The sequence below is a fragment of the Gossypium raimondii genome, chromosome 5, assembly GCF_025698545.1.
Source record: "Gossypium raimondii isolate GPD5lz chromosome 5, ASM2569854v1, whole genome shotgun sequence".
NCBI classification, from domain to species: Eukaryota; Viridiplantae; Streptophyta; class Magnoliopsida; order Malvales; family Malvaceae; genus Gossypium; species Gossypium raimondii.
This window is the reverse complement of record NC_068569.1, coordinates 11,160,179-11,172,962: the sequence shown is the minus strand read 5'-3', so window position 1 is coordinate 11,172,962 and position 12,784 is coordinate 11,160,179. Positions and strand designations below refer to the sequence as shown.

General features: G+C 28.4%; 1 protein-coding gene across 1 annotated transcript; it reads left to right on the top strand.

Annotated features, from left to right (window-relative positions):
* Positions 1-9,411: 9,411 nt before the first annotated feature.
* LOC105771342 (protein NEGATIVE GRAVITROPIC RESPONSE OF ROOTS) lies at positions 9,412-11,846 on the top strand. Its single transcript, XM_012592775.2, has 6 exons — positions 9,412-9,615; positions 9,770-9,842; positions 10,487-11,046; positions 11,142-11,322; positions 11,413-11,452; positions 11,528-11,846. The coding sequence occupies exons 1-5, from the start codon at positions 9,610-9,612 to the stop codon at positions 11,430-11,432; spliced, it is 840 nt and encodes a 279-aa protein (XP_012448229.1). The 5' UTR covers positions 9,412-9,609; the 3' UTR covers positions 11,433-11,452; positions 11,528-11,846.
* The last annotated feature ends 938 nt before the right edge of the window (positions 11,847-12,784 follow it).

The window sequence follows — 12,784 nt, the reverse complement described above, 5'->3', positions numbered from 1 at the left end:
AGTAAGGATCAAATTGTAAAAATTGTTAATTTTGGGGTAAAAGTGTAATTTCAAAAATTGAAAGGCATAAATTGTGAAGTAAATTAGTATTGAATTAGATGCTAATAAATGGAAAATTTTATATTATAGATCGGGAATTCGAAGATAAACGCGGAAAAGAGAAAGTATCGAACTATTTTCTGAACTTTTACAACTTCTACGAATTGGCCCAGTTAAGTTCATATGGCTGAATTTTTATGATTAATTGTTAATGTGGGAATGATATAATGTATCAATTTGTATATTGTTGTTAAATTATGATTATGGTAAAAATGAGAATAAGATGAGATTGTTAGTTCAAATTAAGAGATACGCAGGATTGAGTACATACGTTCCGTAACCAGTGATGAATTGATGGATAAGTCCATGGTGGATCCATGGCAAAGTGTGAAACGTAGGTATGGTATTTCAGTGAAGAAAACCATACTGAGTTGTGAAAAGTAGGTATGTTGTTTCAGTGAAGAAAACCATACTGAGTTGTGAAAAGTAGGTATGGTATTTCCATGAAGAAAACCATACTGAGTTGTGAAAAGTAGGTATGGTATTTCCGTGAAGAAAACCATACTGAGTTATAGCAATGTGAAATATTCAAGCAAATCGAGGCACCGGGCAAACGATGTACTCAAATCCGTAAGACGATCCTTAATTTGACAGGTATTTGTAAGTGCAATTGAAGCTAAATGTCGGAATTGAAGTTGACATCTGATGTAATGACCCAAAATTCACGGGCATCGGAAAAGTATAATATCGGGCCTCCATCTTAGTAAATTGAGTTTGAAAATAATTATTAGAAATATTTACTAGGCTAGTTGTGTGTTTAATTAGGTTTTAGATAGGTGATTTAGTCTGATTAAGAATGATTAGGGAAAATGATCAAATTGAATAAAGAGTGAATGTCTAATTATAGATTAAAGGAAAGTAAAAAGGGCTAAAATGGAAATTAAGCCATTTATATGAAATGTGGCATATATGCATTAAAATTTAATATTTTATTTAAGTTATATATAATTATTATAATTATTAAACATTATTATGGTTTTATATTATTATTACTATTATTATTATTATTATTATTATTATTATTATTAAATAAACCAAAATATGCCAATTGTATGGATATGATAAAATACATGTGTAATATAAGTATTTTTACATTTGTAATATAATTGTATATTTTCTTATAATTGAAGTAAAAGATATTTATTAATTAAATTATTATATTAAAAGATTTTTTTATGAAGTAGTTAGATTAAGACAAGTGTAAGGTTATGATATGGTAGAAATGTATTAATTATATTTTTATTAAAATAGATATTTTATAAATATTAATTAATTAAATATAAAAGAAATAAATCAAATGGTGCCAAATGTAGGGTAATAAAGTTGTACAAATGCAATAAAATATGTATATACACTTGTATTATAATTAAAAGATATTTATTAATTAAATGGTTATTAATAAATTATATTAATGTAATATAAAGTAAATGAAATAAAAGGAAATAAAAACAAAGCAAAAGAAAAGAAAGAAACAGAATAAAAGGGACGAAACAGAGAAGAAACAGGGGAGAAAGAAAGAAAGAAAAGAAAAAGGAAAAGGAAAAACTAAAGGTTTAAGGTTTAAAGCTTTGATTGGTAAGTCAATTAAGCCTTTTTTTATTTAGTTTTGATGATTTAGAAACTTTAAAACAAAGTTTTGATGGAATTAAGTTGATATTTTGTAAGTTCATAGGTTTTTAAGCATGGTTCATGTTGAATAAATTGTTGAATTAGGGATTTAATTGAATGAATTTTAAGTTAGAATTTATAAAGGGATTAAATTGTAAAAGAAACTATAAGTTTTATGTTTTAGGGACTAAATTGAGGAAATTTGAAATTAGGAAAATATACTGAAATTTTAATAGTTACATTTGAGTTTGGATGAAATTTGAATAGAAATAAAGTGTGAATTGAATTAGAAAAGTAAGTAAACTTAGTTAAGATTAAATAAAGAGTAAGGTAAAATTGATTAGAAATTCAATTATTTATTTTAATTTAATGCTGTAATTAATAGCAAAAATTATTATTATTTTCGTAGCTAACAAAGAACCCGAGACATCGGCATCAAAAGGAAAGGAGAAAGCTATCGAGGACTAAAACGAGAGATTTACGGTTTGTATTACTATAACTTAAACTATTTACTAAATGCTATATTGAAATTGTAATCATGGGACATTTAAAGTAAGGAAAGTAATAAATTTTGAAATTAAGTAAGAATATGTGTGAATATTGAATTATATGTGAATTGAAATAATAGATATTTTGATTTGATCGAATATTTGAAATTGTTGTGGAAATGAATTTGAAATTGAAAAAAATAAAATAGTACCCTATTAACTTATCGGACTAGATTGGATACAAATGGCATGCCATAGGATTTGTGATGTGATTAGGAGATTTGTAGTTCGGCCGAGAAGATGATTATGTTATTATATGCTTCGGTTTATCGGAAGAGGCATTTAATGTCTTATTGGTGTGTTTGGTAGGACATGATATACTGGTGTGTTATGGAGCATTTATATTATTCCGGGTGTGTTTAGGTTGGATATTCTGGTGTGTTTAGGTGGAATCCGCGTATCTGTCAGAGTCTGAGCCTTGTTAATAGGGTAAATATTTGAAATGAAAATTTGATAATGAGATTGAATGATTTGGCACTATTAAAAAGTACGAGAAAGAATGTATGAATTGAATTAGTATATGAATATATATATGGATTTAAGATTTATGAAGTGATATATAATTATGTATAATTAGTTTAAATGATTTATAAAGCTTATGGTTGATGTTTGTAATTTATTAATGTTAAATAGTTTAATTTATAGTAATACCACTGAGTATGAAATACTCAGCGTACGGTTGTTTTCGTGCGCAGGTTGATAGAAGTCAAAAATTTCGATTCAGCATCCATATCAATCCCGACTTCAGCATAACTTTGGTGATGTATATTTTCCTTTGGGTAATGTGGCATGTACATAGGATGTGTATAAAGGTTATTATGTTTTAATATAAATGGTTAAAGATGTTAGTATTATAAGTTTATGAATGATAATGAAAGAAGTTTATCTATTTTATTTAATTAGTACATAGTTAAATTTAAATTGATATTATGTTGATTGAGTTTGATTGGAAGGTATTTAGAATAGAAAATGAGAATGTGACATGAATTGGTTGATTTGATTATATTTGAAAATGATATGGTTTTTAATTGTAGGGGGTTTTATGTAAAAATAAGCAGAAGTGCTGTCAAAATTTAAAAAAATGAATGAAGTTAATTAGTAAAATATTATATGAATTTATAATTTTATTTTAATATGTTTGTTATTTATTTAAGAATTTTTGTAAATTATCTGATATGTCCGGTAATGCCTCGTAACCCTATTCCGACGATGATTTGGGGTTAGGGGGTGTTACATCTGATATTGAGTTCGATTAGATAGATTCATTGTTTGAGGTTGTGGTTGGCAGGAAATGTTGAATTTTTATTTGTTTATTAATGTTGTTAGTCAAATATTGGTAAGATTTATTATGAGCCTATGAACTTACTAAGCTTTCTGCAAGTTTACTTGTGTGTGTTCATTATTTATTATAGATTGATATTTATATGTTCGGAGGATCGGATCTACATCAACGATCACACTATCCAGATTTCCTCCGGTAGATTTTGTTAAACAAATTTTTGATTTATACGGCATGTATAGGGAATTGAAGTAAAAAGTAATAGTATGAATGACTAAGTAGGCAAGTTAAATCTGAATGTGATGGTTGTGTTAGACATTCAAATATACATGTTTTTAGCTTCAAATGGTTGATTGGTTGAACTTTATTAATATTTAAATGAAGTAGTTGAAATACTGAAATTGGTTGTGAATTGAAATTTGCAGGGAATGCTAGATAATTATAAAGGGGTTATATTGAATTTTAAAAAATAAAATAAAATAAAATTGCAATGGAACAGTTTTTGGATAGCAGCATTGATGTAACTTTGAAAATCACCAAAAATAGTGTAAATTGAATTAGAAGCTGAGTGAGATATGAAATTAAATCTGAATGAGTCTACTTTCACATGAAAGAAATAGAGTAAGCAAAAAGTTATATATTTTAGATATTTGAATTTTAGTGAGACAGGGTAAGAATGGTTTTGAAGTCCCTGTTCTGAATTTAGAAATTCATTAAAATTATACAGAAGGAATTATGAGTTATAATTTATATGTATAGATTCCTTAATGAGTTTATTTTAAGTAGAAATATGTGGAAGCACCATATGAAATCTGTACAATGAGATAATTGAATTTTAGTGACGAGAGGTCAGGATAGTCGATCAGTGAAACAGGGGATACTTTAACTAATAAACTATACTAATTTGCTGAACCAAAAATTCTGAAAAATTTATGGCAAAAAGTATATGAGTCTAGTTTCAGGGAAAATTTACGGATCTAAATTTAGATTTTCGTAGCTTGATTTATAATTAATTTAGTGACTGCTGCGCAGGTGGACAACCTTATTATGAACAGTGAAATAACTTTTAAAAGTAAATTTTTATGCCCCGAACTTTTAAGTTAAGTCAAATAACGCCTCATGCTCGACTCCGGAAACGGTCTCGGATAAGGAGTGTTACACGATTAGGGTTCATGAATCCCAATAATTTAATGCGTAATGAATCACAATATCTGGGTTTTCATTTAACGACCACTTCCCTTTGGTATAAGAAAATTAGTAGATTATAATGTATTGTTGCATGGACGTGCAACAAAAACCAAACACATGTTACTGTCCACGTGCTATTGAACATGTGGACACATTGCGAATTATATATGGAGATTCAACTATCCATCAGTTTTATTAATTATGAGAATAAATATTGTTTTATTATTGGACGTACGTATTTATCATCATAAATCCCTTTCGAATACGAATTTAAGTCATTGTTAGCACTTAAAACCCTTAAAAATAATCCTAATTAGTGGCCTCAAATGAAGGAATTTACCTTTCATTATTGAGGACAAAAGGATGTGCTTTCTTACAAGTTGCAATCCCTATGTGTTTTAATAAATCTTAGGATTAGTTTAGCAATAGTTTTGAAAAATATTTTTAAAAATGCTGTGAAAAAGTATTTGTAAGAAGTATTTTGAAAAATTTAGTTTAAGATTTGAGTGTTTAGCATTATTGTTAAAAGTACTTTTGAGAAATAAAATGTCCATTTTAAATATGGTATTATCAAGTAGCAAATATGCATTTAAATAATGTTCAAATTAGTTAATATTATTATATTTTAGTAAGAATATAAACAGATTATTATAACTTGTTAATATTTTAATATATGAAGTATAAATTTTAATTAAAATAAATAAACTATATTTAAAATATTTAAATATAAACATTAAATATTTGTAATTAGATATTAACACATTTATATTATTTTTAAAAAATTTAATTAATGATTTTAACACAAATTAAGCATTAAGAAAAAAAGTATTACGTTGTTGGAGGGCTGAAAAATAATTAAGTACTAAAAGTGTTTTGGGAGAGAAAAAGCTAAAATTTTAGTTTTTCCTTCTCAAAGGTGCTTTTAAAAAGTCAAAATTTTAGCCAAAAACAACTTGCTTAGTATAACTTTTCTTCTAAAAATATTTTTAAATCAAAATGTTTTTAAAATACGACTAAACAAACTCTTAAATTACTTATTACGCTTAATTTTGAACCTGGAAGATGTTAAATATTTATATTTTCAAGTTATAATAAAATTACCAACACTTTTATATTCTATAAAATATATTAAAATAATATTAATTGTATATGTGATATATTCTCATGCTAGAAAACTTAAAATTTCTGATTAAATTGAATCTCATTTCCAAGGATAATTTCTTTTAAAATTATTTTTATATTAAATATTATATATAATACATTGATAAGTGTTGGATACGGTGATAAAATGCATTATATTTTCAAATGAAAATGTAAATTTAAAAATTTAAATTTTAAAGGGACAATCTTAAACCTCGAATATAGACTATAAAATATTTATAAAAATATTAAAAATTAATATTATATACAATATATAAATATGCAGCAGATTCGTAATCATGGCCCTTCTGCCAAAACACAAACATTTGCTTAATCTTAATGGAAAAAGAAAGACCTTATCTTACTTTTTGTTTAATATTTGATTAATCAAAAGAACTGAAGTAGATCCAATAAAAGGCGAGTTAGTCAAAGCTCCACTTCCATCGAGGATTGAGCTCCACATCTCCGGAGGCCTTTGTTTACGTTATCCGATGTGTCCTAAACTTTCCATATTTGGTAAGCTTTGCAATTTTTAGTTTGTTTCCCAATACCCAAGAAAACTAGTTGCCATCTTCAAATTTCTTTTTCTTTTTTTAAAACTAATATTATTACTGTGTGCTCTAATTTTTTTACTTTTAATCTTGGTGGGCGTGTTCCTTGAATTTTGTTACCCTTTTTCATTTCCTTATTATTTATACGAATCTCCAGGAACTTCACCAAAAAATATATCTTCAATTTATTAATTTAAAACTTTTTTGTTATACTATCCAAGTCCAAGTAAAATCTTTTTAGTCCAAAACATTCTTAAAATATTTCCTAAAAAGACTTAAAACTTGTTTGATTAAAAAAACTGTCAATTGACAAATGTAAATATATTGGAAATGACGGAAGATTGGTTGGTCTGTGTCTCACGAAAACCGATTTTAATAATATGTCAAATGGCGGGTCTGGATTGGATAGTTGTGGAAAGTCAACCCTGCCCTTTTGGTACACGTGTTGGACCGACAACAGATGATGGGATTTCCCTTTGTCTTTCACTGCTTGACACGTCGCCTACTAACCCATTCCTACCCTTTCAGACAGCCACTCTGTGATTGGCTGGTTGGAATAACTTTTTATTCAATAATAATATATTGATTAAGGAGTATCCAATGTCGCATTACTTATTTTATTTTTATCGGATAAAAATATTAATATCATTAAAAAAAGAATATAAATGACATAACATCTATATAATTTTTTCTCGTAATAACAATTTATAAAATAATGAAAAATTGGCGCACTCAACCAATCCATTAAAATAATACTCTCGTTAAATATGATAATTATTTTCTATATATCTAAATTAATACTATTTCTTATGGAAAAAACAAGAGTAAAAACACATAAAAGTTCATGTAATTGCAACAATAAGATTTTACATTCATTTGAGTTTTACTTTTCCCTTATAATATACGCATTAAAGTCTGTTTTTCTTTATATTTAAACTGAACTAAATATCATCCTTATTTCTTTATTATAATGCATTCACCATACTCAGTGTATTCTTTTTATATTACTAGCAAATTCATGACCCTCAGAACAAATTCCTTGTATTTTCAATATCTTTTTCATAAATAATTCATTTATCTTCGTAAATTAAAATAATATATAAGGATTAAAAACATAAAAGGAATAATTTATTTATTGATCATTAAACAAGTAGCTTGTATGAGTTTTACTGTAGTTATTTATCAATTTAAAAGCAGAAGTCAGCTTGTCGAGTATTAGACATGAAAATATGAAAAATTGAGGAAGCTACGGTGTTATAAAAATTTGATTAGATTTAAATATCGTCATTTACAAAATTAAATATTTAATCGAGTTTATAGTTTTTACTTGTCTAACCCTTTTGTACAAATCCACCCCGAATGGCACAAATGAAAAACTACACTTTGTCTAACCCTTTTTGGGTGTAAAGTAAAGAAAAAGACACAAATGATGTTACAAATCGAGAAGCTTTATATACCAAAAATCTTATTGAATGACAGGAACCAAGTTTTGGTTTCGACCATTAAGTGTTTTGTTTCTTTTTGGAGTTGGCCAATTTCCTGCTGGAAAGTTTATTGATGATGTGTCTAAAACTGTTCTTTGGTCCTTGTCATTTTTCTTCCTGGAATCAAACATTAATAGTAGACCTACGCCGTTGTCTAGAAACGCACTTGAGATGAAAGTAGGGTTCCCTTAAACCTCATCCTTAATTAAGGTTCTCCGTTGTAAACCATGTTGCTTCCTGCTTACATGTCTGGTTCATTAGCTTTTAGGTCCTACTCGGATGAATTTGGCAGATAATGGTTAAAAAAAAAAAAAAAAACTGAGACAGCTAGTGATAGTGAATGATTCCAAATACAATGCGATGATAAATGGATTGTTTTTTAGTTTAAGAACACGGTGGAGAAAACTCATATGGGTTTTGATTTGAAAGCTCGATGTCACTGAAAACAAACAAGAAAATAATTATTTTACGTATATCTAAATTTAGAATGACACATAAAGCACTCCGTTAAATAATATAGGTTGTGATAAGCTGCCTAACTGTGTCAAGCTTCCGTTTTCAAATAGGCAATAATTTTAAGTATAAACTTTTCCAGGCTAGCTTCTAGTTGATATAACATGAGCAAGGTGAAATATATAAATATATAAAACCTATTTGGACGATGATTGTAAATATTTGTTCCTGCAAGAATTGACGTGACGGACCATGAAAAATTATGTTATAACATCAGAAGGAAACAATATATATAATTATATAAGTTGTACGAAAACCCTTGGCAGCAGTATCTTCGATAAATCTTATTGTGTCACGACTAGAATAGTCAGGTGTTAGAGTTGCGTATAATTATATAAGTTGTAGAAAAACCTTTGGCAGCAGTATCTTCGATAAATCTTATTGTGTCACTACTAGAATAGTTAGGTGTTAGAGTTGTGTGATTCAAATTCTAAGAGATTGTTGTAAGTCAAGTTAAACAAAATAGATTTTCTTTCTAGAAGATTTAGTATTTATTAGTATATTATATTTAGCATTTATTAGCATAGTTTATTTTACAGTCTGCTAATTTAGCCTAATCTAGAGAATTTTGTGTTTATGTTTTGAGGGTTCTTTGTTTTCGGGTTTTAGTTTTTATCTCCATTTTTTGTAATCTTCATTCTTTTGCCATTATAGTAAAATTATCTTTGCCCGTGAATTTTTATCCTCTTTGGGGAGCTTTTCCACGTTAAATTTGTATGTTTAATTTCTCAATTTATTCAGCTATTTTTTTTACTTGTTGCTTAATCGAGTCGATCCTAAGAGTAGGTAATAAATAAAAAGAGATTTGATTCTTACATTTTTACTAACAGTAGAATATTTTTGTCTTGAAATCATCATTTTTTACGCGATCTAATGGACTAAATCAGAGCCACGAGGGCGCCAGGAGCCGGATGTTCTTGAACCCTGCCCATTGTATTTCCGAATCACGTGTTATTACATAGATATGGACATACATGCATTGATTATATAATATATTATTAAGGTCATTAAATTCATCAAAATCTTAGCTAGCCATTTTCTTTTATATATTTCGATGCATAGCTCTATTCTCATTGGCTATTAAGATACGCCTCCTTTGCACCCGAGTTTTTGCAGATTCACTTTTCCACCACCATCTTCTTCCAAAGGCTCGGTGCAGAGTAAGCTCTCAAGCTCGTTCCTAAAGGGCACATCTCAGAATGAAAGTAAGTTTCTATTTACTTGGTTCTCAACGTACGCTTGCTTTGTTGAGAAAGAAAGCGTAGATTTGTGATTAAATTTACATCTACAAGTGGATTCCAAACCGCATGATTTTGATCAAGGTTTTCTTTTTTTTTTAATTCAAATGTTTGATTGTAGTTCTTTGGTTGGGTCCAAAATAAGCTTAATGGGAAACCGGGGCGCAGTAAACCACAAACAGATTCTGCTACTAGTAAGCATTCTATTTCTTTATTTTTTTTCATTGTAATCTGCACTCGCGCACTATAATAGTTTTTATTCGAATCCAAATTTATCAATGGTGACTTAAAAAAGGTGACTGAAGGAATCAATCCGAGATTTCTTTTTTGACTTGAATAATTATTCACATTTATTTTTCATATATCATATCTTTTCTTATTTTGATAATATATATGGGTTAAGGTTCTTCTCATTTCATCCCCTCACATCCAATATAATATATAGAAATACCCTAGATTCAGTTTGGCTTGAATTAAGATGTTAAAAAACAACACCAGGGGCTGCAAACAGGGGTGTGAAAGTGAAGTAATTTACTAGTTTCCACAAACATTTGAGTCAACAGGGATACGCACGTGAAATGTGATTGTCCGATATTTTGTTTACGAGGGGCCCATTCTAATTCAATTTCCCCACAATAAAACTCTTCGAACTTTGTTTTTAAAACCAAAACAAGAGACAGGGCCACAGGGGATCTAAGTCTTTGATAAACTCATAGTCTTTGTTGTTAAAATCTACAAAAACAAAATCCATGGGACAAGTAGGACATGTTGCACATGTGATCTTTCGACAACCTATACTGTTTAACATCTCGTTTCCTGTTGTTTTTTTCCTTGTAAGATTACATGAAACAGGAGCCTCGACAAGAGTTCAGCGATTGGCCTCATGGATTGTTGGCTATAGGAACGTTTGGCAACAATAATGACATGATAGAAAATCCTCCATCCCAAAACACCGCCCGACAAGATCCGTTTGATATTCGCGAGGAACACGAGCCGTCCTCATCGGAGGATTTACACGAATTTACGCCCGAAGAAGTCGGGAAACTAGAAAAGGAATTAACCAAACTCTTGTCCCGAAAACCGGCTTCCGATGTTAAAAAGGAACTAGCAAATCTACCATTGGATAGGTTTCTTAACTGTCCATCGAGCTTGGAAGTTGATAGGAGGATTAGCAATGCGGTTTGTAGTGATTCAGGGGATAAATCAGATCAAGAAGACATTGATCGAACCATTAGTGTTATTCTCGGCCGATGCAAAGACATTTGCGCTGAAAAAAACAAGAAATCCATCGGCAAAAAATCGCTTTCTTTCCTTTTGAAGAAGATGTTTGCTTGCGGCAGTGGATTTTCACCTGCCCCGAGCTTGAGAGATGTGCTGCAAGAATCGAAAATGGAGAGGGTAAATTAAGCAAGAATTAAACATTGATTTTATGTATTAAAAAACTTTATGATTAGCTGCGAAATATATGTATAATGTTTTATTTCATTCAACAGCTTTTGAGGGTAATGCTTCACAAGAAGATTTACAATCAGAACCCTTCTGGAGCATCAGCTGTGAAGAAATATTTAGAAGACAGACAGTCTCCGAAAAGGCGAAATAAATTAAATAATGAAGATGAAACCCAGGAGAGGAAGAGTGAAGATGGATATAAATGGGTGAAGACAGATTCTGAATGTATGTTCTCGTTGGGTTTTCATCCATTATTATTAGCCAAAAACATGAACAAACCATGTTATTTATTTACTCTCTTTTTTTTTTTTGCAGATATTGTTCTGGAGATCTAAAAAGCACCGAGATTAATAAGGTTAGAGGAAAACCTTCCGTTTTTCACATAAATCCTTGCCAAAGTCTCCATTAATTACTAACTCAAACTTTGCAGGTTCCTATGTCAAGAACTTGAATGGCTACCTTCACTGATTCAGGACAGAAATTTTAGAGTGAATCTATGAATCATTCGTGATATGTGGTGTCTCAAAAAAAAAAAAAAAGTGTATAATTCAAACAGGGATCTGTATTTTGTTCTAGCTGTGCTTTTCCATTTTTTTTCATGGTTGTAACTATGGATGCAGACATGCATTGCAATGCAGCCCATGTTCATGAGGTATCTGCAATAGATATCTATATTTCCGTAGCGGAGCTTGACAGTTAGACATTATTTGTTTTTATCCCTATTTTCTATTCACTCATTTTCTTTTTCTCCCCGTGGGCTAATTTAGGATTATTTTTGAAAATCCTATGCTTTAATAAATTTTGAAATAACATTGTAGAGAAAATGCATTTGAATATTATTTAAATTAATTAATATGATGAGATTTCAATAAAATATAAAATAATATTCATGATATATAAGTATAAATTTTATATACTTTTAAATCATTAATATTATTTATTTATAAAATTTAATTGAATATATAATTTTATATTAAAATATAAACATTATAAATTCAATTGTATAATTTATATACATTAGATTATAAGTGTTAAAAAATATTATTTGATTTCAAAATGTTTGTACAAATGCAAAAATAAAATTTATAACATTTGCGTGTGGGTTCAAAAATATTTTTAACATTAAAACCATTTGTTTAATAATGTTTATGATTCTACAGCAATTTTGAAAAGTAACGAGAAACAAAGTCTTAAGAGTCAACAGTGCTTTTGAATATGTTGGTTTAAATATATTAGGAGTCCTGTATCCTTTCAAATTTAAAATTAAAATCCTATGCTTTAATTATATATATATATATATATATATAATTTTGATGCGTTCATCCAACTCTAAAATTATAAAAGGTAGAATAACTTTTCAATTCCCAATTTTCTAGTTTTGACAATTTGGTCCTTATTTTTAAATGTACATAAAATTACTAAAAAATATTTTTCTTTTGTATTTTCAATTAAAATCCTAAAATAAAATATTTATATAAAAAGTAAAAAGTTTCCAGGAATTGTTATTTATTTCTTGAATGATAATAAATTCTCTCAAAATTTTAAGCTATATTCATTTAATAGTATGAAATTGGATTTCCATAAAATTTTTGAATTAAATTTAAAATATTTGTTCAAATCTAATTTTAATACGTATTGAATTAATAAATCAAAATTTAGAGAGATTTTTTTTTTTGAAACAAAAAAA